Source organism: Artibeus jamaicensis, unplaced genomic scaffold, assembly GCF_021234435.1.
Source record: "Artibeus jamaicensis isolate MK-2021 breed Jamaican fruit bat unplaced genomic scaffold, CSHL_Jam_final scaffold_537, whole genome shotgun sequence".
In the NCBI taxonomy this organism is placed as follows: domain Eukaryota; kingdom Metazoa; phylum Chordata; class Mammalia; order Chiroptera; family Phyllostomidae; genus Artibeus; species Artibeus jamaicensis.
In genome coordinates this window covers 40,771,807-40,796,656 of record NW_026522047.1, presented here as the reverse complement: position 1 = coordinate 40,796,656, position 24,850 = coordinate 40,771,807, and the positions used below count along the sequence as shown (strand labels likewise).

At 51.6% G+C, this 24,850-nt stretch overlaps 1 protein-coding gene across 5 annotated transcripts; it reads left to right on the top strand.

Moving 5' to 3' along the window:
• Positions 1-1,006: 1,006 nt before the first annotated feature.
• Positions 1,007-18,708, top strand: SGTA (small glutamine rich tetratricopeptide repeat co-chaperone alpha). Of its 5 annotated transcripts, none has more exons than XM_037165295.2 (12): positions 1,007-1,105; positions 8,548-8,696; positions 9,585-9,688; positions 9,907-9,991; positions 11,092-11,191; positions 12,277-12,381; positions 13,254-13,392; positions 14,215-14,277; positions 15,653-15,690; positions 16,244-16,333; positions 16,557-16,679; positions 17,594-18,708. In XM_037165295.2, the coding sequence occupies exons 2-11, from the start codon at positions 8,597-8,599 to the stop codon at positions 16,669-16,671; spliced, it is 939 nt and encodes a 312-aa protein (XP_037021190.1). In that variant the 5' UTR covers positions 1,007-1,105; positions 8,548-8,596; the 3' UTR covers positions 16,672-16,679; positions 17,594-18,708. The 5 variants fall into 5 exon arrangements, with proteins under 5 accessions (XP_037021190.1, XP_037021191.1, XP_037021188.1 ...); XM_037165296.2 differs by having other exon boundaries at positions 17,491-18,708; XM_037165293.2 differs by having other exon boundaries at positions 17,485-18,708.
• The last annotated feature ends 6,142 nt before the right edge of the window (positions 18,709-24,850 follow it).

Here is a 24,850-nt window from a genome sequence, read left to right as displayed (position 1 = left end):
TATACTGTTATCGGCTAAAATAACAAAGTCTTGAACTAAGGCACTCAGAAAGAGAAATATACTAGAAATAAACTCGAAAACAAAAAACCCTTTTATTTCTGCCAGAGAAAAATACTCCAAGGCGTTTAACGTGCATGCGTTTTAAATAAGATGAAAATGAACCGAGAGAGCACTTTTGGCAACTTTAACACTAGTGATGGGCAGTTTTGAGTCACCCTAGGGAATTTTTCGTCACTCACTCTGTTAAGCACACCAAGCTTAATTCTATTTTAGTCTTAATTTTCACACTTCTCTGTACCTGGAGTGTTTTTCCTTACCTTCCAAATTCACATTTAAAAAGAGATTCTCCTTAACCACCCCAGCCAACCTACCTCCCCAATCACAGCCACAACACCTCATTTTTTTCTTCATAGCGCTTGCCATTCAGTGAAACGCATGATTTATGTACACTTTGATAGTTTAGTATTGTGTAGTACATGAGTTATGTGCACTGTATGGTACTTTAGTATTTTATAATTCCTGTACCCCAATATAAAGAAATTATTACACTTCGCTGATCTTTATAGTTAGCTTGCAATAAATACTTGTTGACTATTAGGCACCTGCTGTGAACAATTTATGTATTCATTTACGTCTTATGGATTGAATGAATGAAAGCATTTGTGGGTGAGTGGGTGGGGGAATAAACGAACAAAGATAGTGAGTAACTGTTGCTGGAATTCACATAATGCCAGTGACCCAAACGCAGCTGCTCCACGTGGCCAGCTCGCCACCACGTGACAGTCCCCGCCTACCCGCAGGAATCCGCCACTGTCCCACCATGCACCGCTCCATTTTCGCTCTGGACCTAGAGAACAAGTCAGTCCTAATTTCCGGCAGTCATTTGGTCGCAAAGGTCAGTTTCCTTAACGACCAGCTCCTTCCCGCCTCTAAATTACGTCACTTCCCCAGCCCCGGCCTACACAATTGACACGCCTGCGCAGAATGAGGGTCAACGCGGGGGTCTATTCCTTTCGCGCAGGCGTTCTAACTGAGAGGCGGGGCCTGGTGGCGCCGCGGTGCGCAGGCGCAGCCGTCGGTGGGTCGGTGTTGGGGCACCTGAGAGGTAAGTTGGGGGCTTGTCGTTGAGCTAATTGGCCTTGGTTCCGCGGCTCGGTGTTGCTGGAGCTCCGGGGCCCGTAAGGGAGGTCCGTCTGGGCTGGGGTCGCTTCCCGGTTCTCCGGGTGCTGTGAGTGGGCGGTGTGGAGGGGAAACTGAGGCCGGGCGTCGACTGGCGGTCGTCAGACTGGCTCTCGCCGGTCCCTGGAGCTCAGGACTGGGAAATGCTGGTTCGCAGATCCGTGAGTAGAAAACGAGAAGTAAAAACGTCCCGCACGTAGTGATCGCTTGCTGAGTGTCCGCTGCTGTCTGGAGCACGGTCCTTTTAAATCGAGGGACCCTTGTTCATGGGGCTCAGGTCGGGGCTCCTGCATCAGCGCCGCTGTTCTCCAGGTGGGTGACCTTTGCCAGCTTCTTGACTTATCAGAGCCTCAGTTTTCCCCTCTGTAACACGTGCATTGTTCCAGCCCCTGCCTTGGGGGCGGGGGATTGGGAAGAGTTAAAACCACAGGGCCCAGTTCAAAGGGGTCAGCAATTAGTCTTAATTCACAGTTGGGGTCTTCTGCATATTGGCTAGAGGCGGGAGAAATCTGGGCTTGAGAACCAGCTGCACCGTCCCTCTCTGGCTGTGTAAGCTTAGACAAGTTGCTTTCCCTCTCTGAGCAGCATGTCTTTTTTTCAGTGGGGACTGTAGAATTATATGCCTCCTAGAGTCTGTGTGGGAACATTCTTCGGTCAGGTTCTTGGTACTTGTTAAGCACTCACTGGAGAATAACTAGTTTTGTCATTAGGTGTCAGAACATGGTGGCTGGCCTGCGTCCCTGCGTGATGCTCCTGTTTCTTTTGTGTATCTTTGCTTGTTTGTTTAATCTAGTTTTCCTCTCCCTAGGCCAGTGATTTTGTCCCACCTAAGCACTGAGTGATGGGGACATTTTTGGTTGTCACAACTGGGGTGCTCTTGGCATCAAGTGGCTGGGGGTTCAGGGATGCTGCTCAACCCCCCACAGCGCCCATGATGGTTCCCCAGCCAATGATCCACCCCAAATGTTAGCAGTTAAACCTTGTTCTAAACAAGTGATTCTTCACGGGCAAGGTTTCTGCGGTGGTGGGGGGAGTGAACCCTGAGAAATCACGTGCAAGGTTTTGTGTGTACACCTGTTTTTGTAGGGAGTGGAGAGGGTACTTTGTAGTTTAGATTCTCAGGTCAGATGGCCTGGGTTCAAAACTGAGTTGTGTCTTAGCTGTATGATCTTGAGTGGTGCTTTTATCTTTCTAAGCTTCAGTTTTTCTTCTGTAGAATGGAGATTAGGTAAAAAAAAAAAACCAACCCAGGATCCCAGCATATTGAATCGGGGAGCCAAATCCAGTTGAGACCTGTTTTTGTAAATGGAGTTTTATGGAAACATAGCTACGCCTAGTGGTATGCACGTTATCTGTGGCTTTTTTTTTGCCTTGAGTTGTTACTGCAGAGACCCTATGGCCTGTGAAGCTGAAGAAATTTACCCTGGCCTTTTTCAGAAAATGTTTCCTGATTTCTGAAATAAGCCGTTGCACATATAGCACTTAGCTCAGTGCCTGCAAAGTCCTTGGCATTCCAAACATTTCACTTGAGGTTTATAATTCCATCTTCCTAGAAGGGTGAGCAACTGTAAATGGGGTAAAGCTCTACCCCAGGTCAAGAACTATAGTCTAGCCTTGACTGGTATAGTTCATTGAATTGAGAGCGGACCTGTGAACCAAAGGGTCACTGGTTCAATTCCCAGTCAGGGCACATGCCTGGGTTGCTGGCCAGTTCCCAGCGGGGGACTCACGAGAGGCAACCATACATTGATGTTTCTCTCCCTCTCTCCTTCCCTTCCCCTCTAAAGGTAAATTTAAAAAAAAAAGAACTATAGTCTTACCTGATCCTATATATTTTTTTTTGTTTGTTTGTTTGTTTTTTTTGGCCCAAGACCCAATTCCAGGCGAGGTGGGAAGTGCTCAGTGAGGGTTGAAAAAATAAAACAGATTGTGGGTAGGTAGGCAAGACAGAGGTCTACTAATGAGGAAACTGAGACCCAAAGTCTCAGAGGATGGCCTCCCCAAGAAATCCGGTCATGTGGCTCTGAATTTGACAGTGACCTTACATTTTCCTGAGTCCATATGGATCACATGTCACCAAGTGCTTGGATTCAAAAGAAGATGATCTGATCTGACTGATGGCTCACTGTCTGCTGGCTGAAGACAGGCCAGGAAGGAGCCTTGTAGGAGGTACTAGACCAGAGGTGGGAATAGTACTTGGTCTTTGCTGGACAAAGAGGGTGCCAAACTCTGCCTGAGGAGGTGACCGTGCAGCTTGGTGTTGAAAGGAGAGTGTTTTCCCGATGGATCAAAGGAAAAGTGAGTAATGGGTGTGAGTGGAGCACAGCGGGTGACACGTCGATGCTGAGGGGCTGTGCGTCCACACTTGTTTCATTTCAGGGAGCTTTCAAGGGTTTGTAATTGTGTGGGACAACCTGGTGGCATTTTAGAAGAAAACAGGGTTGTGCTTTGAGGAATGAACCCCAGTTTTAGCTTTGGGGCCACCTTTCTTAGATACCTGAGGTGTCCTAGGTTGGGTGGGTGGAGCACCCACAGAAGTGGTGGGCCATCCTTCAAAAAGTGGGTGCGCTTCTTCCTGGGGTGTGGGGGATAGGTCACTCATTTGAGTAAGGTGTGCCATAATTTTCCATTTGATTGATCAGTCCTAGGCAGAGAAATAAAAGAAATGGAAGTTTGGGGGTTTTTTTTATGATAAGATGACAGAGTGGACTGAGAGCTGGAAGGGATTCTAAAGGTGCCAAAGAGGAACCGCCTCTGGGACAGCCCCCTCTCCGTACCCTAGGGCAGTGCCCGCCCACCATCACCAGGCTCATTCCTGTACCCTGCACCCTGATGGTGCTTTCTGAGAGCTCATACAGGCCTCACTGTTAGGAGAGAGTAGGCCTTTGAGAATGTTGTCCAGCAGCCAAAGACCTACAAGTTGTGATTGTTCTAGAGACACACAGTGCCTAGGAGCCATCAGCAAAAGTGCTGTCTCTGTGTCAGGCTGGGTGCTCTCTGAGGAGTAGAAAATTTGTTCATCTTAAAGCCATATGTTAAAGTCATGTTCCTGGTCCTCCCCGCTTAGGGAGGTGAGAGGAGAGGCAGCAGTTTTTAGGGACCATCTGGGTCAAACACTGTGCCCAGTCCTCTGCTCTTGACCCATAGTCCCTTTTCTGTACTTCCAAAACCCAAATACTCAGCACACAGAAGATTTCTGAAAGTTTGCAGCAAAATCGTTTGGCCAGAAAATCTGACTTGTGCTGACCTAGAGCCTTTATTTTTCCCACTTAATGTCTATCAGTGATTTTCAGCTGGTGGTGGTTTGGTCATATCTAGGGACATCTGTGATTGTCAGCACTTGGGAGGTTCTTCTGGAATCTAGTGAGTGGGGATCAGGGATGCTACCCGTACCCTGCTGGTGCCCAGGAGACCCCCTACAGAGAATGACCCAGCCCCCATGTCAACAGTGCTAAGAGGGAGAAACTCTGTTAATTATTTGGAGAAATAGTGTCTCTAATCACTGCTCACACCGTACACCAGTATAAATCCCCGATGGTCAGACAGTGTAAACCAGGGTGACCCCAGCATCTGTGAGTCACCTCCTCTCTCCTCCCACTCACTGTTTTTATTTAAATGCGTGTAGCCTTCTAGGACCTCAGTAGTCAGATGGTTGTGGAACACAGTTTCCTGGGGTCAGTGGAATCCCCCGACCCAGGTGTTCTCACCCGGGTGATCCTACCCCTACCTCCAGCTCCCAGGGAACAGTTAGACAGATGCCAGGGATGCTGTTAAACATCCTATATTGGTTGGGAAGGTTCCTCACACAGAAAATGCTCCACAGTGAGTGGTGCCTGAGGGGAGAAACCGTGCATCAGGTTGCTGAATTCCCACAACAACCTGTGAAGACACCTCTTCTACCCCAGGTTATAGAAGAGGGCAGTAAGAACATCAACTGGGACTCTTTCAGATGTGACACAGGGACAGGAAAGGCGACATACAGCTACCCTCGGGGAGAAATGGCTGGACTTCAGGCATTGTGACTCCAGATCTTGTCCTCCATACACTTGCCCAGGGCAGGCTCCATGGGGCCCTGGCTTGTGGACACTTGGTGTGTCACACTGAGGGGTTGGGGAGTGGCTGACATTTGGGATATCACATCAATAGACGAGGAGAAGCCTAGAGGCAGGCAGAGAGAGTTGCCTTATATTAGTTCAGTGGGGGCAGGAGGGCTGGGGGAACAGGAGCAAAGGCCCTGAGGAACAGAGGGCCAGGAGCATTGGAAGAACTGAAAACACGACAGAAATGAATGTGATTTTGTCTTTTCGTTTCCTAAATGCTCAGTGACCCCCTTGGTAGTCACCTCCTCTGGCCTCAGCTCAGTCTAGAAGGGCATAAAACGATTATGGTAAAGATCAGATATCTCTCTTTTTTTTTTCCTACTCTTAAGCAAACATCCATCAGGACCCACCAGTTTCCCGAGAGGGGAAGCAGATCCCTCACACACCCACTGTGGATCTCACTCACATGTCCCACTGCTGGCTCCTGAGGATCGGCAGGGAAACTGTGCTAAAAGTGGAGCCCAGGACACTTAGGCAGAGTCCAGCTGCTCAGCTGTGTGATCTTGCCTCAACTTCCATCTGAACTTGTGACCAGCTCTGTAAGGCCCTGGCACAGCTCCATCCCGTTCTCCGTGACAGTGATTGGGGTGGGGGAGTGTCAGCAAACAGGAAGGCCCCAGTGGTAAATGCTGTCAGCTTTGGGAGCCACAAGGCAAATCAAGCATGTTACATAGGCACTTACCTACATAGGAATGCAAAAGCCGTTCTCAGCCAGGCAGGCAGCTGCCCCAGTGTGACACCCGACCCATGTTTTAAAACAGACTGTGCAGCCCTGGCTGGTGTAGCTCAGTGGATTGAGCACGGGCCCGCGAACCAGACAATTGCGGTTCGATTCCCAGTCAGGGCACATGCCTGGGTTGCAGGCCAGCTCCCAGCAGGGGGTGCACAAGAAGCAACCATACACTGATATTTCTCTCCCTCTCCCCTTCCCTTCCCCTCTAAAGATAAATAAAATCTTTTAAAAAAATAAAAAATAAAACAGACTGTGCAGAAGGGTCCAGGTCCTGGGATCTCAGAGGTTTGTATCCTAAGAGGAGGACCTTTAAAAAATGTTTAAATTACAGTAAAATAGACATAAAATTTACCATTTTAACTATTATTTTTAAATAATGGCTCAGTGGCTATAAGTACATTCACACTGTTGTGCAGCTATCACCACCATCCGTCTCCAGAACTTTTTCTCATCTCCCCAAACAGAACTCCAGTAACCCCCCTACACCGTTGTCACCCACCATCTGCTTTGTCTCTGAATTTGACTCCCCTAAGGAACTCCCATGAGTGGAATCACATAGTGTTTGTCCTTCTGTGACTGGCTGATTTTACTGAGCAGAGTGCCCTCAAGGTTCACTCACACTGTGGCAGGCGGCAGTGTCCTTTTTTTAGGCCTTATAATATTCCACGGTATGGAGGGACCATGTTGTGTTTACCTACTTGTGTCCACGGGCATTGGCGTTCTGACTTTCGGCTTCTGTTAATCATGCTGTTACATCAAAAATATGTGCAAAACAAACATTTTTGATGTCCTCAGCAGTGTGTGTGTCTCCTTGGGTTTGGACCCTGGCAGACAGCCGGTTCTCAGGACCCTCCAGCTGGGATGAGTCACCTTCTGGGGCTTCACTGTCTCCAAGACAAGCAGGTTGTGGTTGATCTCCATGGGTCCTTGTGTATCTATCACTCCCAAGATCCTCTGGGTCTGGGACTGCCCATTTGTCCCCCGGGCTCTGGACTATTCTGATCCCAGACCTGGTTCCAGGGATGCTCTTGGGCCAAAGGCACTTGCTTGGTAAAGGCTCGTTGTGTCCATAAATAGGAGGGAGACTCATCACCGTCCCCCTCGTGTTTTCCAGGGGTGGCTGTAACTTTCTGTTCAACTCTCCAAAACACAGCTATTTTAAGTTTTTCCCCTTTTTAGAAATTGAGATATAATTCACATACCATAAAACCAGTAGAATTTAGTACATTCACAGAGCTGTGCCACCGTCACTCTGAATTCCAGAGCGTTCCATCACCCCCGAAAGAAACTGAGTCCCCATTTGCAGTCACTCCTCCATCCCTGACCACCACAGACTCACTTCCTTTCTCTGGATTTGCCTCTGGTGGGCATGTCACTGGAAAGGACTCACTCACGGTGTGGCCTTCTGTGTCTGGCTCCTCTCCTTTTTCTTAACACACACTTACTGGTGGATGTATTTTTCTGTGGACCAGAGACAGCCCAGAGCAAAGTCAGCATCACACGCCTTGACTGCCCTTGCACCAAACATTTTAGGCATGCTGTCAGCCAGCTTGTAAAGCCTGGGGGTTAGTGACTTGCTCTTCTGATCCCTGTCCAGTGATAGGTTAATGATGATGCGGTTGGGAGGCCTTCTTGATTTCTAGGGGCCACAGACTCTTCACCCCACTGGAGATGTTTCAGGGGGACCAAGACACTTCACAGTGTGGCTCCCAGCCATGCTGAGTGCATACAAGGGGCTTTGGGCTGCATGTAGGTCCCTATCCCGCTCCTGTGCCCTCTACATGGGAGCAAAGTGCACCTCAGTGTACAACGGGAGTGAGACGTGCTGTGCAGAGTGCCAGCTGCATCACAGCTGCTTGGGTAGCAGGCTCCTCACACGTTTCTTATTCTCACCTCAGCACCAGGGATGTCAGGGTCTGGTCACTGTCTGTGGGGGGCCATCCTGGGAACTGGGAGGTGGGTGTTGAGCAGTATCCCTGGCCCCACCCACTCGATACTGGGAGCACTCCCAGTCATGACAATTGCTGATGGCCTGGCAATGCAGAGTGTCTCAGAGGAACCCAGGAGGCTCTCAGGCAGCTCAGTGAGGATCCATCCTTTTAGTCTGCTCTGGCCCCCCTGTGATACCTGTGTTACCCTTGTGTTCCTTAGGGGCATCAGGGCTTGGAAACTGGGGTTCATAGACCAGAGCTGCTCATGTAAGGCAGCCCTCAGAGTCCCTGGGGAGCCCCAGGGTGTCCCCCCATTCCACCAGTGAGAGGGTGAGGACTGCCAGGGCCATGTCCCCCTCTTATGAGTACAAGAGGGAGGGACTTCAAGGGATGCTCTGAGCACCCACTTGCCCAAGAGCAGGGGCTCTAAGCCTGGTTGCCTTGGTGTCTTATCTGTGAAATGGGATCCTTAACTTTTTGCCTCACAGATAAAAGTGGCCAGTGTGCTTGGGTGGGGGACACACCTGCGGATTCCTACCTGGAGCAGGACCTGTGGGTGGAAGAGTGCCTGTGCAAGCCACCCCATCCTTGTGCTTTTGCCTAGGGTCTGCAGATCCTGAAAATCCCTGGGTATCATCTCTTCCCGTCTCAAGATGGATAACAAGAAGCGCCTGGCCTACGCCATCATCCGCTTCCTGCACGATCAGCTGCGGCATGGGGGGCTCTCATCTGATGCCCAGGAGAGCTTGGAAGGTATGCATGGACCTTCATTGGGCCCTGGGGATAGAGTCCCCTGTCTCCAGCTTTGTGCCTGCCCCACCCCACCCCCGTTTGTCTTCCCCACCTTCCCTTCTTTTATCGGTGCCTAGAACCACCACAGGGTGGATATGACAGGCCAACACACTTGCCCAGCCATGGACACTGGTCCTGTCCTTGTTTCACAGGCAAGGCTGCCACTGAGTCTCAAGCAGGTACAAGACTGGGCTATCTGGGGCCCTTTCCCCATCACAGGGTCCCAGCGTATGCCCCCCACCCCACCCCAATGGCTTTAGGCCAGGCCTTCTGTGGAAGGAAAGGGAGGCATGTGCATCCTGGAGCTGAGGGTCAGTGGGGCAGCCCCAACAGGTGGCCGTAGGGCTCTGCCTGTCTGTCCTGCAGGCAGTTGTGCAGTCCCCGGAAGGAGCCCAGTCACAAAGATTTGAATGGGGGGTGCTCTGGTCTCAAGCTTCAGGTTCCAGTCCAGGTTCTGGGAGGTCCAGCAGAATGTCCCTGGCATCTGGCTCCCCACCTGGCATTCTAGGCTCAGCTCCACAGGCTCCCAGCCAGCTGGCCTCCGCATTGTGACCCCACAGAGAGCCCTGATATCACCCAGCTGAGCCCCACTCAGCTGGGCAAGGACAGCATCTTCCTCTACACCTCCTTGCTGTCAGGGCTCAGGTGCATGGCTGTCAGTTCTGAGTTTTCCAAGGCCCTCAACTGCAGAACGAATCTATACCAGGACTCAAGGGGCACTAACTGCGCAGTGTGCCTGGTGGTCTCCACCAACCCACTTGAAGAAAACTGAGCACAAGCCCTGCCCCAAGCCCCCTCAATCGTAAACTTGGGTCCAGTCAGAAGATAATATCTTTGTGTCCCTTGCAGTTGCAATCCAGTGCCTGGAAACTGCTTTCGGGGTGACGGTGGAAGACAGCGACCTCGCACTTCCTCAGACTCTTCCAGAAATATTTGAAGCCGCCGCAGGCAAGGTGAGCTGCCCCGTCACCACCCAGAGCAGTGAGAACAGTGTGGATAGCCAACGGCTCCAGAGCATGCCCCTCCTGGGCGAGGGAGCAGGGTGCCCACGCTGTGGGCGCTGGGCCTGAGCTCCTCTCTGTCGCAGATCCCTGGTGGTGGGGGAGGGTCAAGGTGCTGGGTTTGGGAAGGGTGGAGGACAGTGGGACTGCCTTCTTTTCTCTGGGGCCAGGAGATGCCACAGAACCTGAGGAGCCCCGAGCGAACCCCACCTTCAGAGGAGGACTTGGCGGAGGCAGAGCGCCTCAAAACCGAAGGTGAGAGGAGGGTTCTTCATCCCCACTGGGCACCTCACCCACCTGGACTCTCGGGGCTGCGAAGAGTGAGGCAGGCTGGTCCCTGGCTCTAAAGCCAAGGGAGGGATGCTGTTGGGCAGTGGGTAGTAAACCAGCCTTTGGAGACGGGCCCAGGCAGGATGGCTTTTAAGAACACAGATGTGATGGTGTGGAGAAATCAGGGCCTCGCATACAATAGGTGGGAACATGAGTGGTGCAGCTGCTGTGGACAATGATCTGACAGATTCCCAAATGGTGCACAGACTGATCACATGACCCCACGGTTCCACTTGTGGGTGTGTCCTCAGGACACATGCAAACACACATCTATAAGGATACTTGTATAGTATCAGAGGAGCACAATTCCTAGTAGCCAGAAAGTGTAAACCACACAGATGTTGGTCTGCTGGTGAATGGATACAAACGAGGTAGCCTGGCCATGCCCTGGAGTGTCACTCACCACAAAAAGCACTGAAATGCTAACACTGCAGCACGGAGGGACCTCGAACACATGGTGCTCAGTGAGAGGAGCCAGGCACTAAAGGACACGCACGCAATATGTGATTCCATGTATGTGTCATGTCCAGAACAGGCAAATCCACAGACAGAGGAGTGAGTTTGTGGTTATTGGGGTGGGAGAGGCAATTGACTGCTGATGAGGATGGTCTTGCTTTTTGGGGTGTGGGATGTTCTGGAATTAGATGGAGGTTATGGCTGCACAACTCTGAATGTACTAAAAAAAAAAACCACTCAATTGTACACTTTTAAAGGGCAGGTTTTGTGGTGTGTGAATTACATCTTATTAAAACTGGGTTATTTCTGAAAGAAGATGCAAAAGTAACAGTATTTGACACTTATGTCCCCAAGTACCACAACCAAAGCAGTTACAGCTGCCAGCACCAAGTGCTGAGTCAGGCCAGCCCCTGTGAGACCCTCGATGCAAACCACATCCTCTGGCCTGTGCCTGAGTATTTCATCATCAGACCTTCAGTTTGGAGCTGGGGATGGCCGCGAATGTTGCGTGGGACCCCCAAGTCTCTTATGAACAGGCAGTTTGCATTTTTTCTTTCCTTTCTCTTTAGGAAATGAGCAGATGAAAGTTGAGAACTTTGAGGCCGCCGTGCACTTATATGGGAAAGCCATCGAGCTCAATCCTGCAAACGCCGTCTATTTCTGTAACAGGTACTGCCAGGCTTGCTCAGGGACCACACTGGTCAGTCTCACATCCTGGTGGAAGGGACGGACTGCTGGACCGTAGGTTACCGAGTGCCCCCACAGTCCCCAACACACGTAGTGTCGGGTGATCAGTGGCTGTCAGAGTTGATGGTAGCAGTAAATTAGGAGGCACCAGTCTCTACTCAGATGCGGAGCCAAGGAAATAACCCAGAATTCAGATAGCGTGTCCTATGCAGGTTCATGGCAGCGTTGACAACAGTGAGGAAGTGTGTCAGGCCTGTGCTTTTTCTTTTTTCTAAAAAATTACGTTCATCATGGTAACGTTGGTTAATAACACTATACAGATTCAAGATGTACAATTTCATAACGTGACGTCTGTGTGCTCCGTGTGTGCTCGCCACCCAGAGGCTGGTCTTTCCGTCTCTGTGTATTTGCCCCTCCCCTAGCCTGTGCTCTTAAAGGAAGAAGTCAAGTTAGCCATTTCGTAGCCTCACCGAACTGAATGTTGTGCTGCGAGAGGGGCTGAGCAGAGGGCAGGAGGCAGCATCGCACAACTAGTGTGGAAGCCGTGGAGACACGCAGAGTGTGGAGGACACCAGAAGCACGTGTGCCGGAGGTTGTCCACACCCCCTCTGGGGTAGAAGAGCTTTTGTTTTGATTTCTTCAATAAAGTCTTTGAGGATATATAGTTCTGGGTAGACAGAAAAGTTGGAGAGGGGTACAGACTGACTTGGCAACATGAAATGGGTGTGTGCCTTGCCCCCCAGGAGGAAGAGCCTGCGCGGTGCCCTGTGGCTTTGGGTTCAGAGCCCATCCTGTCACTGCCTGTCTGCTGTGAGCATTGGGCCATATCCCTCTGCTGCTGTTTGCCTCCGTTTCCCCTGATACACAGGGCAGTGCCCTCCCACAGCCCCCAACATGGGCCAAGCAGGCAGATGCCCGTGTCAGCCTGCGTTCATCCAACAGCGCCACGAACCCCTTCAGAACCCCAGATCTGCCCTACCGTACAGGTGGGGAAACCAGATCCCCCCACAAACGCCTCAGGTGACCAATGAGTACACAACTTTGACCACCCTACTTTGCTTCCCCAGAGCTGCAGCCTACAGCAAGCTGGGGAATTATGCAGGTGCCGTGCAGGACTGCGAGCGGGCCATCTGCATAGACCCGTCCTACAGCAAAGCGTATGGGAGGATGGGGTGAGTGCCTGGGTGGGAGGACCTGGCCATCTCTGCCTGGGCCTGGACCGCCCCTCCCGTGCGTCCACCGCAGTCCTCCTTTTCTGGTTGTGTGCAGGGATTTCCATCCCAGCAGCCAGCTCTCTCAATGCCAGCTGCTGGTCAGGCCGCTCAGTTCAGTCCTGACACCACCAACCTGGGGTCAGATTCCACGGGTTCAGGGCTCAGCCCCACAAGGCCATCCCCACTTCAGGCACCAGGCACTCGTCACCTGACCAGCCATCTATAATGGAGGTTTCCCACACCCCCCTCTGGATTGATAATTCTCTAGAGTGGCTCACAGAATTGAGGGAAACACTTTACCTATGTTTACGAGTCTGTCAGAAAGAGTCCAGATGGAACAGCCAGATGGAGAGGTGCACAGGGCCCAGTCCAGCTTGGTCCTGGATTTTGGGTGCCAGAGCCTTTGTCCCTGTGGACTTGGGGATGCACCACCCTCCTGGTTCATGGATGTGGTCACCTGCTTCAGGCGTGATTAAAGGGAATCCTTAACAACAAGAGATGACACACCTATGGATCAGGAAATTTCAGGGGTTCTCTGCCAGGAGCAGGGACCAGGACCAAACCCCACCTTCATCTGACCACCCCTGCCCCTCCACCCTGTGGGCCTTGAAAGCCCTTGGCGTCGGGTGCCAGGGGTAGGACACAAGCACCTGTGTGTTTGAATTGTCACACGTCCATCCTCTTAGCCCCTGCTCTCGTGTCTGCCCCACCAGAGCCCAGATTGGACAGTGAATGACGACATCGACATGCAGACACTTTGCAGGGTGGGGGCTGAGGGAGGGGGCAGGAAGCCCTCGGATCCCTCTCATTCCTAGCACCTCTCCCCCCAGCCTGGCACTGTCCAGTTTGAACAAGCACACAGAGGCCGTAGCCTACTATAAGAAGGCCTTGGAGCTGGACCCTGACAACGAAACATATAAGTCCAACCTCAAGATAGCGGAACTAAAGCTGAAAGAGACCCCCAGTCCGGTAAGTCCCGCTGGGAACAAGGGGGGCGACTGTCAGGGAAGCAGCGCACAGGCAGGCTGGGCAGAGATGCTCTCCCAGCTCACCGTCTGAGGCTGGGCTCGACCTGTGTGCGGAGAAGGTCTGTGCTATTCGGGGGCCTGGTGCTTGTTTACTTGGGTATGAGGCACGGGTGCAGAAGTGTCTGTCGGGAAGGAAGGCAGTTTCTCTCTCCCAGGTCCCTGGAAGACAACATGCTACAGGGCCACCCAGAGAACCACCAGGGTCGGTCATTAGGCTCAGGGAGGGGGAAGCGTGGACCAGAGCCTTTACTGTGGTTTCATGGGAAGGAAGGGGTGACGCAGGGGAAGCAGGCCTAGGATTGGCGGGTTTGAGTAATTCCCAGGGGCTCTGAGGTGACTGGACAGGGGAACAGTGGCCCAAGTGTGAGAGCCCTGTAGAGGAGGGGGCAGGAGTAGACTCTGGGTTCACCGACTTGCATCTGAAAGGTGCACTCCTGGGTGAGTTATTGACTGTCTGTAGGCACTCGTCACCCCTGGGGGGGCCCATTGTCCCTCCATGGTCTACCAGGCCCCAGATGTCAGAGCATCAGAAAATGAAGTAAGTGGTTAGTTAACACAGGGCTTTTCCCAAGTGATGGCCACCTGGGCTCATGCCTCTTACACAGCACCCCTTGTCACCTGCTCAGGCTGAGCGTACATTGGAGCTGAACACCTCTTAGAACTCCAGATGGACCCACACGGGGTCTCATCTCTCGGTTCCTGGGGCCAGTGTTATGGTCCTGTGTCCTGATGCCTCTAACCAGCGCTTTCCTCGTCCTCACAGACAGGAGGGGTCGGCAGCTTCGACATCGCAGGCCTGCTGAACAACCCCGGCTTCATGAGCATGGTAACTCCCCTCGTCCCCCCCAGCAGTGTCCTCCACCAGGGGCCTGCCGTACACCAGGGCCACTGGCATGGCGCTGTGGACACTGCAGACCGGGTCATTCTCTGGGGTGGGAGCCCACCGGAGGTGTTGACCAGCATCCCTGGCCCCACCCATTCCTTGCCAGGAGCAACCCCAGTCATAACCACAGATGTTTCTGTGGTTGTCATGTGTTCCCTGGGGGTGGCATGGCCCCAAGTGAGACCCTCAGGGGTTGGGCACAAAGGACAAACTGAACCCTGCCTCTTCTGGCCGAGTAACCTGAGCAAACTACCTCTTGTCTGCCCCAGCAGAGTGTTCTCAAAGGGGGACAGTGACAGTGATATGGCCACGCCTGCAGGTTCAGATGGGACACCGGAGCATTAGATGTGGTGCCACGAAAGACTTGAGTCTGGAGGCACTTCTGTCCTTTGAGAGCAGACTCCCAGATGTGACTTACGGGGGCTGGTCCCTGCACTCAAGTGTCTGTTTCTGGGTTATCCTGTTCACCCTGAGGCCGCACTGTTGACTCATAGGGCCTCAGGTTGCAGGGTCTTAAACTGTCAGGAAGAGAAAAATCCAGAAGCCACTGGCAGTCAGAGAAACATCCTCACTACATCAGGGAGCACCTCACCTCCCAACTCAGCCGAGGCTGCACTTTTCATTGTAGGCCTGTGCAGCAGCGAGAGTCAGTGGACGGGGTACTGGCGCTCCAAAGGGCATCCTGGCGCAAGCACTGGCCTAACCGTAGTCACTCCTGACCTCGTGTACCCAGCCCCTGGGTGTGTGTCCTTCACTGGCACGGCCTTGCCTGTGCGTTTGTTTACATGTTCCTGCGGCTTTTGGCAGAGCTGGTTGGTTGGAGCAGAGGCTGTCCTGGAAAGCCAACAACGCTTAACCTCTGGCCCTTTACAAAAAGTTCGGCAGCCTGTGAGCAGTGGGGCCGGCAGGCGGCTCTTCAGTTCCTACGCTGCACTCCCTGGCTCGGCCTCCAAGGAGTGTCCCCGGTAGAGAAGGCAGGCCTGAGAGTGCCCTGTGCAGTGGTGTTTACTGACAGAGCCAAACTGGGGACTGCCGGGCTCTCCTGATGGGTTCAGTGACCAGAAAAAGACCTCAAATACACCCACCCGGTGACACCTGAGGTGTCGGCAAAAAAACTAGAGATGCCCTGGAGTCTCCTCAAAGGGTCCCAAGCGGGACCAAAGTGGTGAAACGTGAGTCTCAGCGCAGGGAGACAGAAACAGAAGCAGGGGCGAGGTGGGGAGGGCAGGCGCTGGGGCAGGAGAGGCCGGCACGCTGGGGAGGAGCGTTCTCAGGGCGTGGTGGCAGCTGTCCTCTGACCACCGGTTCTTTCTCGTAGGCATCGAACCTGATGAACAATCCCCAGGTTCAGCAGCTGTAAGTGACAGCCCTTCTCCTCTGGGTCTTGTGCTTCACTCTCTTTTCATTGCAGTAAAACATAAGATTTACCATTTTAACCGTTTAGTTTCCCACTCAGTGGCATTAAGTGCACTCACAGTGTCATGCAGCTGTCACCACCATCTAGTCCCAGAATATTTCCATCACCCCCGGGAAAAAGACCATCCTCCTTGTGGCCATTCCTCCTCTCCCAGCCCCTGGCAACAAGTAACCTACTTCCTGTCTCTGAATTTGCCTGTTCTGGACATGCCACTTATATGGAATCATACACTGTGTCACCTTTTGTGTCAGGTATTTCTCAGTGCCACTTGGGAGCCAGAATTGCCCCATTAAGAATCAATGTCTTTAGGGCAAAAAGCTGATCCTGGTGGAATTCACAGGGGCTGCCATCAGGGAGAAGGGTGGGCCCAGGGGACCTGCCAGATAGTGGCAGAGATAGTCTCCTGCCAGTAGAGGCCAAGGGCCGAGTGGAGCCACTGTGGCGCGGGAGGGCCGGGCCGTCCTGTGTGAGTCACAGGCTCTCTCCTTGCAGCATGTCTGGGATGATTTCCGGCAACCACAACCCCTTGGGGACTGCCGGCACCAGCCCCTCACAGAATGACCTGGCCAGTCTCATCCAGGCGTGAGTAGACCTGCGTAGTGGGGAGGCAGTGGGCCGGCAGGGGCACTCCACGTGGGGAAATGGAAGTGTCAGCGCTGTGTCCTCCAGTGAGTGGTCACACTGCCTTTACTGGGGGCCAGGCATGGTAGACTCGTGACAAGTGCCTGAGGGATATTTCCACGTGATCATCGGGGCAGCGGCTGGGTGTGTCCCAGCCCAGCTGAGCCTGGCACCTCTCTTCCAGCGGCCAGCAGTTTGCGCAGCAGATGCAGCAGCAGAACCCAGAGTTGATTGAGCAGCTTCGAAGTCAGATCCGAAGTCGGACGCCCAGTGCCAGCAATGATGACCAGCAGGAGTGACCACCTACGTGAGTCCCCTTGGGCTGCCAGGGCGGGCAGTGGTGCAGGACCTCATCCAGGGATTTCCGTTGGATTTTGCTTCTCCCTGGCCCAATTCCCACGGAGAGACACTGGCTGAAACCCCACAGTTTCTAGAAGGGCTGGCGCCTGAGTGTCTACAGACGACAAGCGTGCAGAAAGTGATGACAGTACTTCTCTTTGCATGCACATAACACGTGGCCAGGAGGCCCCAGTGGATGAGAGACGAGGTCGCCTGCTGGGCGGGGAGAGGACAGGCCAGTGTCTGCCTCCCCTTCATGCCCAGGTGTTCTGACTGGGTGCCGTGATTTGGGTTTCTGTGTGTTTTTGCTGTGAGCAGATGTTACATACACAGTTGCTTTAAAGTACACTCAGAGGGTCCACGGCGGCCTCTGCTGGCTTGGGTAGCTGCCCCCACACCCCTGACCTCTAACCCATCTGTCTCCTGTGACTCTGCTCCCTGGGGACTGGCGGCAGGCGGCCTTTTTTCCTGAGATGCTCCTGTGCTGCTGTGGTGTCACCTCTTTATTTGTCGTTCTCACACTTTCACCCGTGATTTTTTATGAGAAATGTTAACGAATACACAAAAAAGGCAGGAAAAAACAACTTGAATCTTTCCATGCAGAGGCAATTTGGGGGGGGCCTTAATTTAAAGGGAGGAAGCGTAGTTTGGGGCATTTTTGTATTCGTTATTCATTGGAACTTTATCCCCAAAGTACCATCCCCAGCATTCTTATGTCTGGGCCCCAGAATCAACTGTGATGATGCTCTGCTCTTTCTGCGCTTCCATGGCAGCCACAGGCCACACAGAGGTGCACTGGACTGAGATCTCAGCAGCCGCGGTAGTGCCCTCTCGGACCCGGGCGCCCGCCGGTCTGACCACCTGCCTGTCTCGTCCTTCCAGCCGTTCCAGCGCCGTCGGGTTCTTCCAGGCTGAGTGGAGCCCCCACGTGTTGTTTTCTTCTATTGGATTGCCCAAGAGGGAAAAAGAAAAAGAAACTGGACCTGCATGTGATAGATTTTTATGCTTTTATTTCTTTCCCTTCACCCTCCCCTCCCTTTTTGTACTCCCTCAGGGCTCCCAGACCCTTCTCAAAACAGAGCCAGCAAGTTGTGAGCACAGACCAGCACCAGTCTTCAAAAACCCAGTCACTAAAGTGTTTCCTAGAATATTCCAGAGTGGGGATTGTCCTCGGGTCGTTCTCCAAGAAGCTGTCGGCTTCACTTCCAGCCACGTCTGAAGCCCACTCTGGGGTCCTGCTCCCTCGGTCTGTCTTCACAAGAAGCCTCTTTCTGAGTCAACTTTGGCTGCTCAGACTAGCTCACTGCCAGTCGGGGTCTGGGCACCAGTGTCCACCAGGCCTTTGGACCACAGGTTTTTGCATGAGGAACTCTATCTAGTTGCAGATTCCTAAAGACATTTTCATTGCCCGTCGGGAGTGGGACCATCTTGGGGTGCCCAGGGCCAGCTTCTGGGACAGTCAAGCATTTTGATCGATGCGCTTTTCACTCCCTTTGATCCTTCCCCAGTACTGACACCCACGAAGGGTGTAGTCATGACCTTCCTGCCTGGCCTCCTGAGCAGTCCTAGCCTGCCTGTGTGTCTGGGCCCATGAACTCCCAGAGGGCTCCACCTCCTGTTCTGGGGCCCCTGGGGCCACCCTGCTCAGCCTGCGATTGCCACCAGGCAAGAGCTGCCTCCAAGGAGGGCAAACCCACAACAAGCCAGGGCTGGGCAGCCTGCCTACGACACAAGGTCACCATGGATGTCCCCGATTTCTGCTTGGGCAGGGAGTTGGGGGGAGATCTGCTGAGCTCCCCTGTGCTGGCAGCAGTGTGGGAGGCTCCCGGGTGGTCTGCAAGATCAACCAGTGATGTGTGTGATAGGAAACTAGTAGGAAGAAGGGCCACTGCCAGCCCCCTGCAGTCATCACATGGCTGGCAAGGTGGCCCTAACTCTGAGTACTTGCCATGGTAATGAGAGTAACGTGTGGGGAATAAATAGACATTGTGACCTCTGCCTGTCTCTGTATTAACCTCTAGGTGCCACCCCTGTCCTCCCCCAAGTTTCCAAAACCCCCTCCCCCAAGTTTCCAGAACCCCCCCCTCCCCCAGCCTGGGGTTTCCAAGTTTCCCCAGGCAGATTGAATAACTTACTGCCTGATACCACATGACTGCAAGCTCTTGTGCCAGAGGTCACAGGTGGTTCCAGAAATAGCAGGCCTCCGGTCTGTCTTGTGTTGCCTCACCTTTGACCCCAATCACACATCCCCCATGTAAAGGGTGACCACAGGGATCGAGCTAGACTCCTGGGTTCACAGCAAGGTTATTCTGCATTGCTTTCCTAGTATGTAGTTACAATATGTAAAAATCTCCACTCCATAACCCAAAGCCCCTCCCTCCTATAACTGTTAACAGGGGAGAGACACTGCCCTAGAGAGGAAGGAGCCCAGGAAACAAAGGTTCTGTGTCCAAACCACCGTGGGCATGTAACAGTGCTCCATGGTCATCCTGTAACTTGGGTGGGTGCTCGGTTCCTGCTTACACTTTCCATGGCAAGCACTGGTGTAACCTGTTTCACAGGAGAAAAAGCAGCTTCAACTGGAGTTCTCGAATGGCAGTGTGGGAGGCAAACTTGGTGTGGAGCCTGTGTGGGGAGTGGCTGGCTGAGGACCCCACCTCTGCGTGAGGGCTGCCTGCTCTGATCACAGCTGAAGCAAGATCATCGGGCTCAGCAGTTGTCTGTCTTCCCAGAAGTGGAAAAAAAATCGAAGATATGGACTGGGAGTCAGCAGCTGCAGGAAGCACTCAGCCTGGTACGGACCAGGGAGGGGGAAGGAGTGAGGCCTGTGCCTGTCTCACCGAGTCTACTGGGCGTGATTCTGTTAAGAACCATGGTTGCCAACAGGGTAGGGGCCCTGGCTTCCAGTGGGTGGAGGCCAGGGATGCTGCTTGACACCCTGCAGTTCCAGGACAACCTCCCACAGAGAATCTTTGGCCTGGATGTCCACACTACTGAGAAGGAGACTCTGCAGTAAGACAATGTATATCAATGCGTGATTCCCCCCTCCCCTGGATCCACCCACCCACCTACCCCACGCTCAGCAATATCAGAAGTTGGGGGCTTAGCCTTGACCATAGCGGCTAAGTTGGTCGAGCATCATCCTGCAAGGTGGAAGGTCACCAGTTTGATTCCCCGTCAGGACACATGCCTGGGTTGCAGTTTAGGTCCCCAGTCAGGATGGGTGCAAAAGGCAACTGATCGATGTTTTTCTCTTGCATCTATGAGTCTCTCTCTCCTCTTTTCCCCCTCTCTAAAAATACATAAATGAAAATTTTTTTAAAGCTGGGATCTTGATAGAAATGCAAATTTTTGTCCTCCCACCCCCAGACCTACTGGATCAGAAACTCTGGGGGTGGGTCCCAGTCATCTGTACGTAAATGAACTCTCCAGATGGTTCCAATGCCCACCAATGTTGGCAAAAACTGCTGGGTGAGGCTATGCATTCTGAATTTACTCAGCCAGGCCCCTGCGGGCTCTGCACTTAAAACAGGCAGCTTGGGTGATTCTGACCCACATGTTTGGAGAACCTCACTTTGAGAAACACTGGTGAGAATTTGAAAATGAGCCATACATTCTAGAAGCATCTGCATGAGCCTTAGATCTTCCCAGACAATCTCTGTTGCTTTCCTCACCCATGTCCATCACCGGGAGGCCCTGCACACCCACTTCCAAATTTACCCCCAACTCAGCCTACCTGTTCAGGAAAGACCCAGAAACTTTATGGTTTCGAACCACTAGCTGGGTGGTGAAGGAAAAAAAAGAACTGACAACATCTCATCCCAGAATCCAGGGGCTTCTGCGTGACTTGAAAAGTGTGTCATGATAATTACTGCTCCATCCCACATGAGTTAGAAATAGGACATTTCTGAATATTCTGTCAGAGGTGCACTGAGGAGGGGAAAAGGCAATTAAATGTGGATTTAACATAAGTCCTGACTTGGAAAATGCCTCCAGGGAGAGGTTGGGCCTAAGATGTAAGGCCAAGGGCTGCTGCCGCCTCACAGAGTAATGAAGGCTCCGTCCTTTCTCACCTCCACACACTGAGCATGTCATCCCTGTAGCCTAGTCGGCAGCCCCCACCCAGATTAAGTCCCTGGAAACCAGGGGAGGAAAAAAACAAAGTGTGTCTCATAGAAGCAGTGTTCTCAACTGGGAGCAATATTGCTCTCCAGGGCAGTTCTGCTGATTAGGCCATGTCTGGGGACATCTGTAGTTGTCATTACTAGGGTTCTCCTGAGTTCAAGTGGATAGGGCCTAGGGATGCTGCTTAGCACCCCACAGGGCCCATGATGGCCCCCGTAGAGATGACCCAGCCCCTGGGCCAGCAGTGCCAAGACACGGGCCCTAGATAAATGTGTCAGAACAAATATCCCACACCACTTTGCCACAAGCCTGAGCAGTGGTTTGTTCACTGGCTCTACAATGCTCTTTTATTTTTGCAGCAAGTATTTCACTCCAGCAGGGGCAACTTGAAAACCCCAAACGCACTTAGTTCCCTACCCTGCTCCTCCCTTTTGCAAATGATGATTTCAAAGCCGAAGCAAAGATGGAGCTCTCTTGCAGTGGCTAGTGTGGCTCAGGGTATTGAGTTCCAGCCTGCAACCAAAGGATCGTTAGTTCAATTCCCAGTCAGGGCATATACCTGGGTTGTGAGCTAGGTCCTTAGTAGGGGGCGTGCAAGAGGCAACCACACATTGATGTTTCCCTCTCTCCCTCCCTTCCCTCTTATAAATATAATTTAAAAAAAAAAAAAAAAGGAGCTCTCTGAACGTGGCCCTCCTGCAACGTGGCCCTCCTGCATAGGAATTTAAGGCCACCAGGTGGCGCGCCAGCACCACAGCCTCTGGCAAGGCACTCAGCCTCGGGACCAGAAAGTAAAATGTTGCATATAATCATGAAACTACCTAGGTTTTGGCCTAGAAAGACTCGGTTCTAGTGGCTGACATTGCGAGGCTGACACTGTGACTTTAGGGCTGGTTTTCCTCTCAGGAGTATAAGCTAGGCTCTGCGCTGTCATGGGGCCACCATCCTGAGTTGCCTGATGCATTGCAGGGTCAAATACGAATCTTCTCAGTGGTGAGGGTGCAGAGTGCAAACCTCCCCAGGTCTTCGTAAGCTCTGGTAGATGGGGGGAATCCTTTCTGCAGTTTCTCTTTTATTATTGTGCTTCTTGAACTTACCAAAGTGTAACATGCATGCACGGAAATACACACATTATAAGAAATAGCTCGATGCATTTCCACAAAGGGAGCACGCCAATGTCACCAGCACCCAGACCAAGGACAGAACCTGACCAGACCCCTGTCATGCCACCCCAAGTCATTGCCACCCTGAAGGGTAACACTGCCCCAGCCTTCAATGTCATGTATCAGTTTTACCTGTTTTTGAAGTATATACAAATGGAATCTGTGAAAGGTAAAACCATGAAAATGCTATGAGAAAATATAAAGTATAATTTGCAGCAGGCAAAACTTTCTTAAAGAGAATGCAAATGCACCGTGGTGGTTAGTTTTATATGTTCGCTTGGCTAGGTTATGTTATCCAGGTATTTTGGTCAAACACCAGTGTAGATGTTGCCAGAAAGGTGTTTTTAGATGAAATTAACATTTACATCAGTTGACTTGGAGTAGAGATTAGTCTCTCTAATGTGGGTGGGCTGCCACTAATGCACTAAAGGCTTTAAGCAAAAGCCTTCATGCAAAGAAGAAAGAATTCTGAATCCAGACTGGGGGGCAATGTCAGTTCTTTTCGGGGTCTCCATCCTGCTGGCCTACCCTGCAGACTTCAGCCTTGCCAGCCCCCATGACCACATGTACCAATTCCTGAAAATCTATCATCTACCCATCTCCCCTATTAGTTTTTTTCCCCTGCTGGAGACCCTGATGAATACAAGCTCTAGCATAATTTTTTTAAAATCAACAAATTGAACTTCATTAACAGTGAGAGAGGGTGAGCTATTGAGTGGGTAAAGGTATCTGTAATACGTATTTGACAAAAATGTAAATTACTCCTATAAATCAATGAGAAAAAACTCAATTAAAAAATTTTTAGATGTTATTTATTTATTTTCAGAGAGCGTGGAGGAGAGGGAGAAAGAGAGGGAGAAAAACATCTATCTGTTGCCTCTCACACACCCTCACCTGGGGACCAGGGCTGCAACCCAGGCACGTGCCCTGAGTGGGCATCGAACTGGCACCCTTTTGGTCTGCAGGATGACACCCAGCCCACTGAGCCACAACAGTCAGAGCTAACCCAGTTTTTCCATGGGAAGAACATTTGGGCATTTTAAAGAACAGGACATGCAATTGGCCAAGGAGCATACGAAAAAGGGCTCAACTTCCCTAGACATCAGGGGAACACTAACTGAACGCACAATGTGAGACGACTGCATCAGAACAGCTACAATGAAAAGCAAGTGAAACTCTCAGGACTATTTTTTAAAAACTGAACTAGTCACAAGGATTTTGAAGACATAACCTTGACAAACTACTTGGGTTGGACTATCAAGCAATAGCAAAGCCAAGAATGCCTTTTTTAAAGTCCTATTGTTCAACTGTTTATGTTCATCAAGATTCAAAGGGAACTTTCTAACTCAGTCTCAATCTAGGGCAACGGAATTAGAAAATGTATTTCACTTCAAATGGTATTGGATTGTTAAATTAGAATTCGATTTTTCAGCCTGGGGTCTTCAACTGCAATTTCCCAGGGATCTTTTCTTTACAATGGTAAAAAAGTGTGTCAGCGTCTCCAGGACCACCCCCAGGGGCAGGAATTCGCCAGGGGGACCCCAGCGCTCAGCAGATGGGTGTCCTGTCAGCCTTGATTTGCAATGAAACAGGACAGAGCAGAATGAGCCAAAGGAAGAGGCGTGTGGGGCAGGGCCAGAGATCAGCTGCAAGCTTCCAGAGTCCTCTCCCAGTGGAGTCACCAGGGCACGCTTAATTGCCTCAAAATGGGATGCAACGGTGCAAGGGAGGTGTGGTCCCCAAGGGGCTACTGAGACCCAAGGTTCTCATGGGGGGCCAGTCATGCAGGCCCTCCGTTCAGCACACACAAGATTCCAGACTCCAGGGGAGCAGGTGCTCAGTATGAACCACATGTTGTGAAGATAGTTCAGGGACAGGGAACCCTCAGAGTCCAGTTCCAGATGCCAGCGAGGGCCAGCCTGGCAAGTCAGCCTTTCCAAGGATAGAGGTCTCGGGCCTGCTATGTTGATTCTTTTGTGCACCTAGGGGAAAAGCCAGCTTGTGTATTAAGTTCTAATGCTGGGCATTGGCATATACTAGAACCCCTGCAGGTACAATTCCACCTGTAGATGTATGCCCACCAGCAACATGTATGAACAGCCACCCAAAGACAGGCAGATGAATTCAGAGCGGGGCTGTTAGCAACAGCCAACACTGGAAACTACCTAAATGAGCAACCCCAGCAGGATGATGGCTGCTTGGGAGTTGGAGTGGGAGGAGGCAGAAGGGAACCATTTGGGCGGGGAGGTCAGGGTCACTGCACTATCTTGACTGTGAGAATGACTTCACAGATATATACATATGTCAAAATTTATCAGATTGTATACTTTAAATATATGGAGTTTACTATATGTCAGTGATACCTTAGCAACGCTGTTCAAATGGTTTTATTTTATATTTCCATGATTATCTGTATGGATTAAGCATCTGTTCTTCTACGTCTTCATCTCCCATGAATTGTCTGTTCATCTCCCTTCCCATTTTTATTTTATTTTAAAAAGATTTTTTTATTTATTCATTTTTGGACAGAAGGGAAGAGAGAGCGAGAAGGAGAGATACATTGATTGGTTGCCTCTCGCATGCCCCTCACTGGGGACCTGGCCCGCAACCCAGGCATGTGCCCTGACTGGGAATTGAACCGGCAACCCTTTGGTTCTCAGGCTGGCACTCAATCCACTGAGCCACACCAGCCAGGGCCCATTTTTATTCTAAAATTTTTGTCCACCACCAAGTGTTCTGTGCTATCTATTATCAACATTTCCTCGTGGTCATTCAATTGTGTCTTAAGCCAGTTCATTGTGTCTTTCAACATAGGAGGTTTTTGAAATATTCGACAGAGCCAACTTTGCTG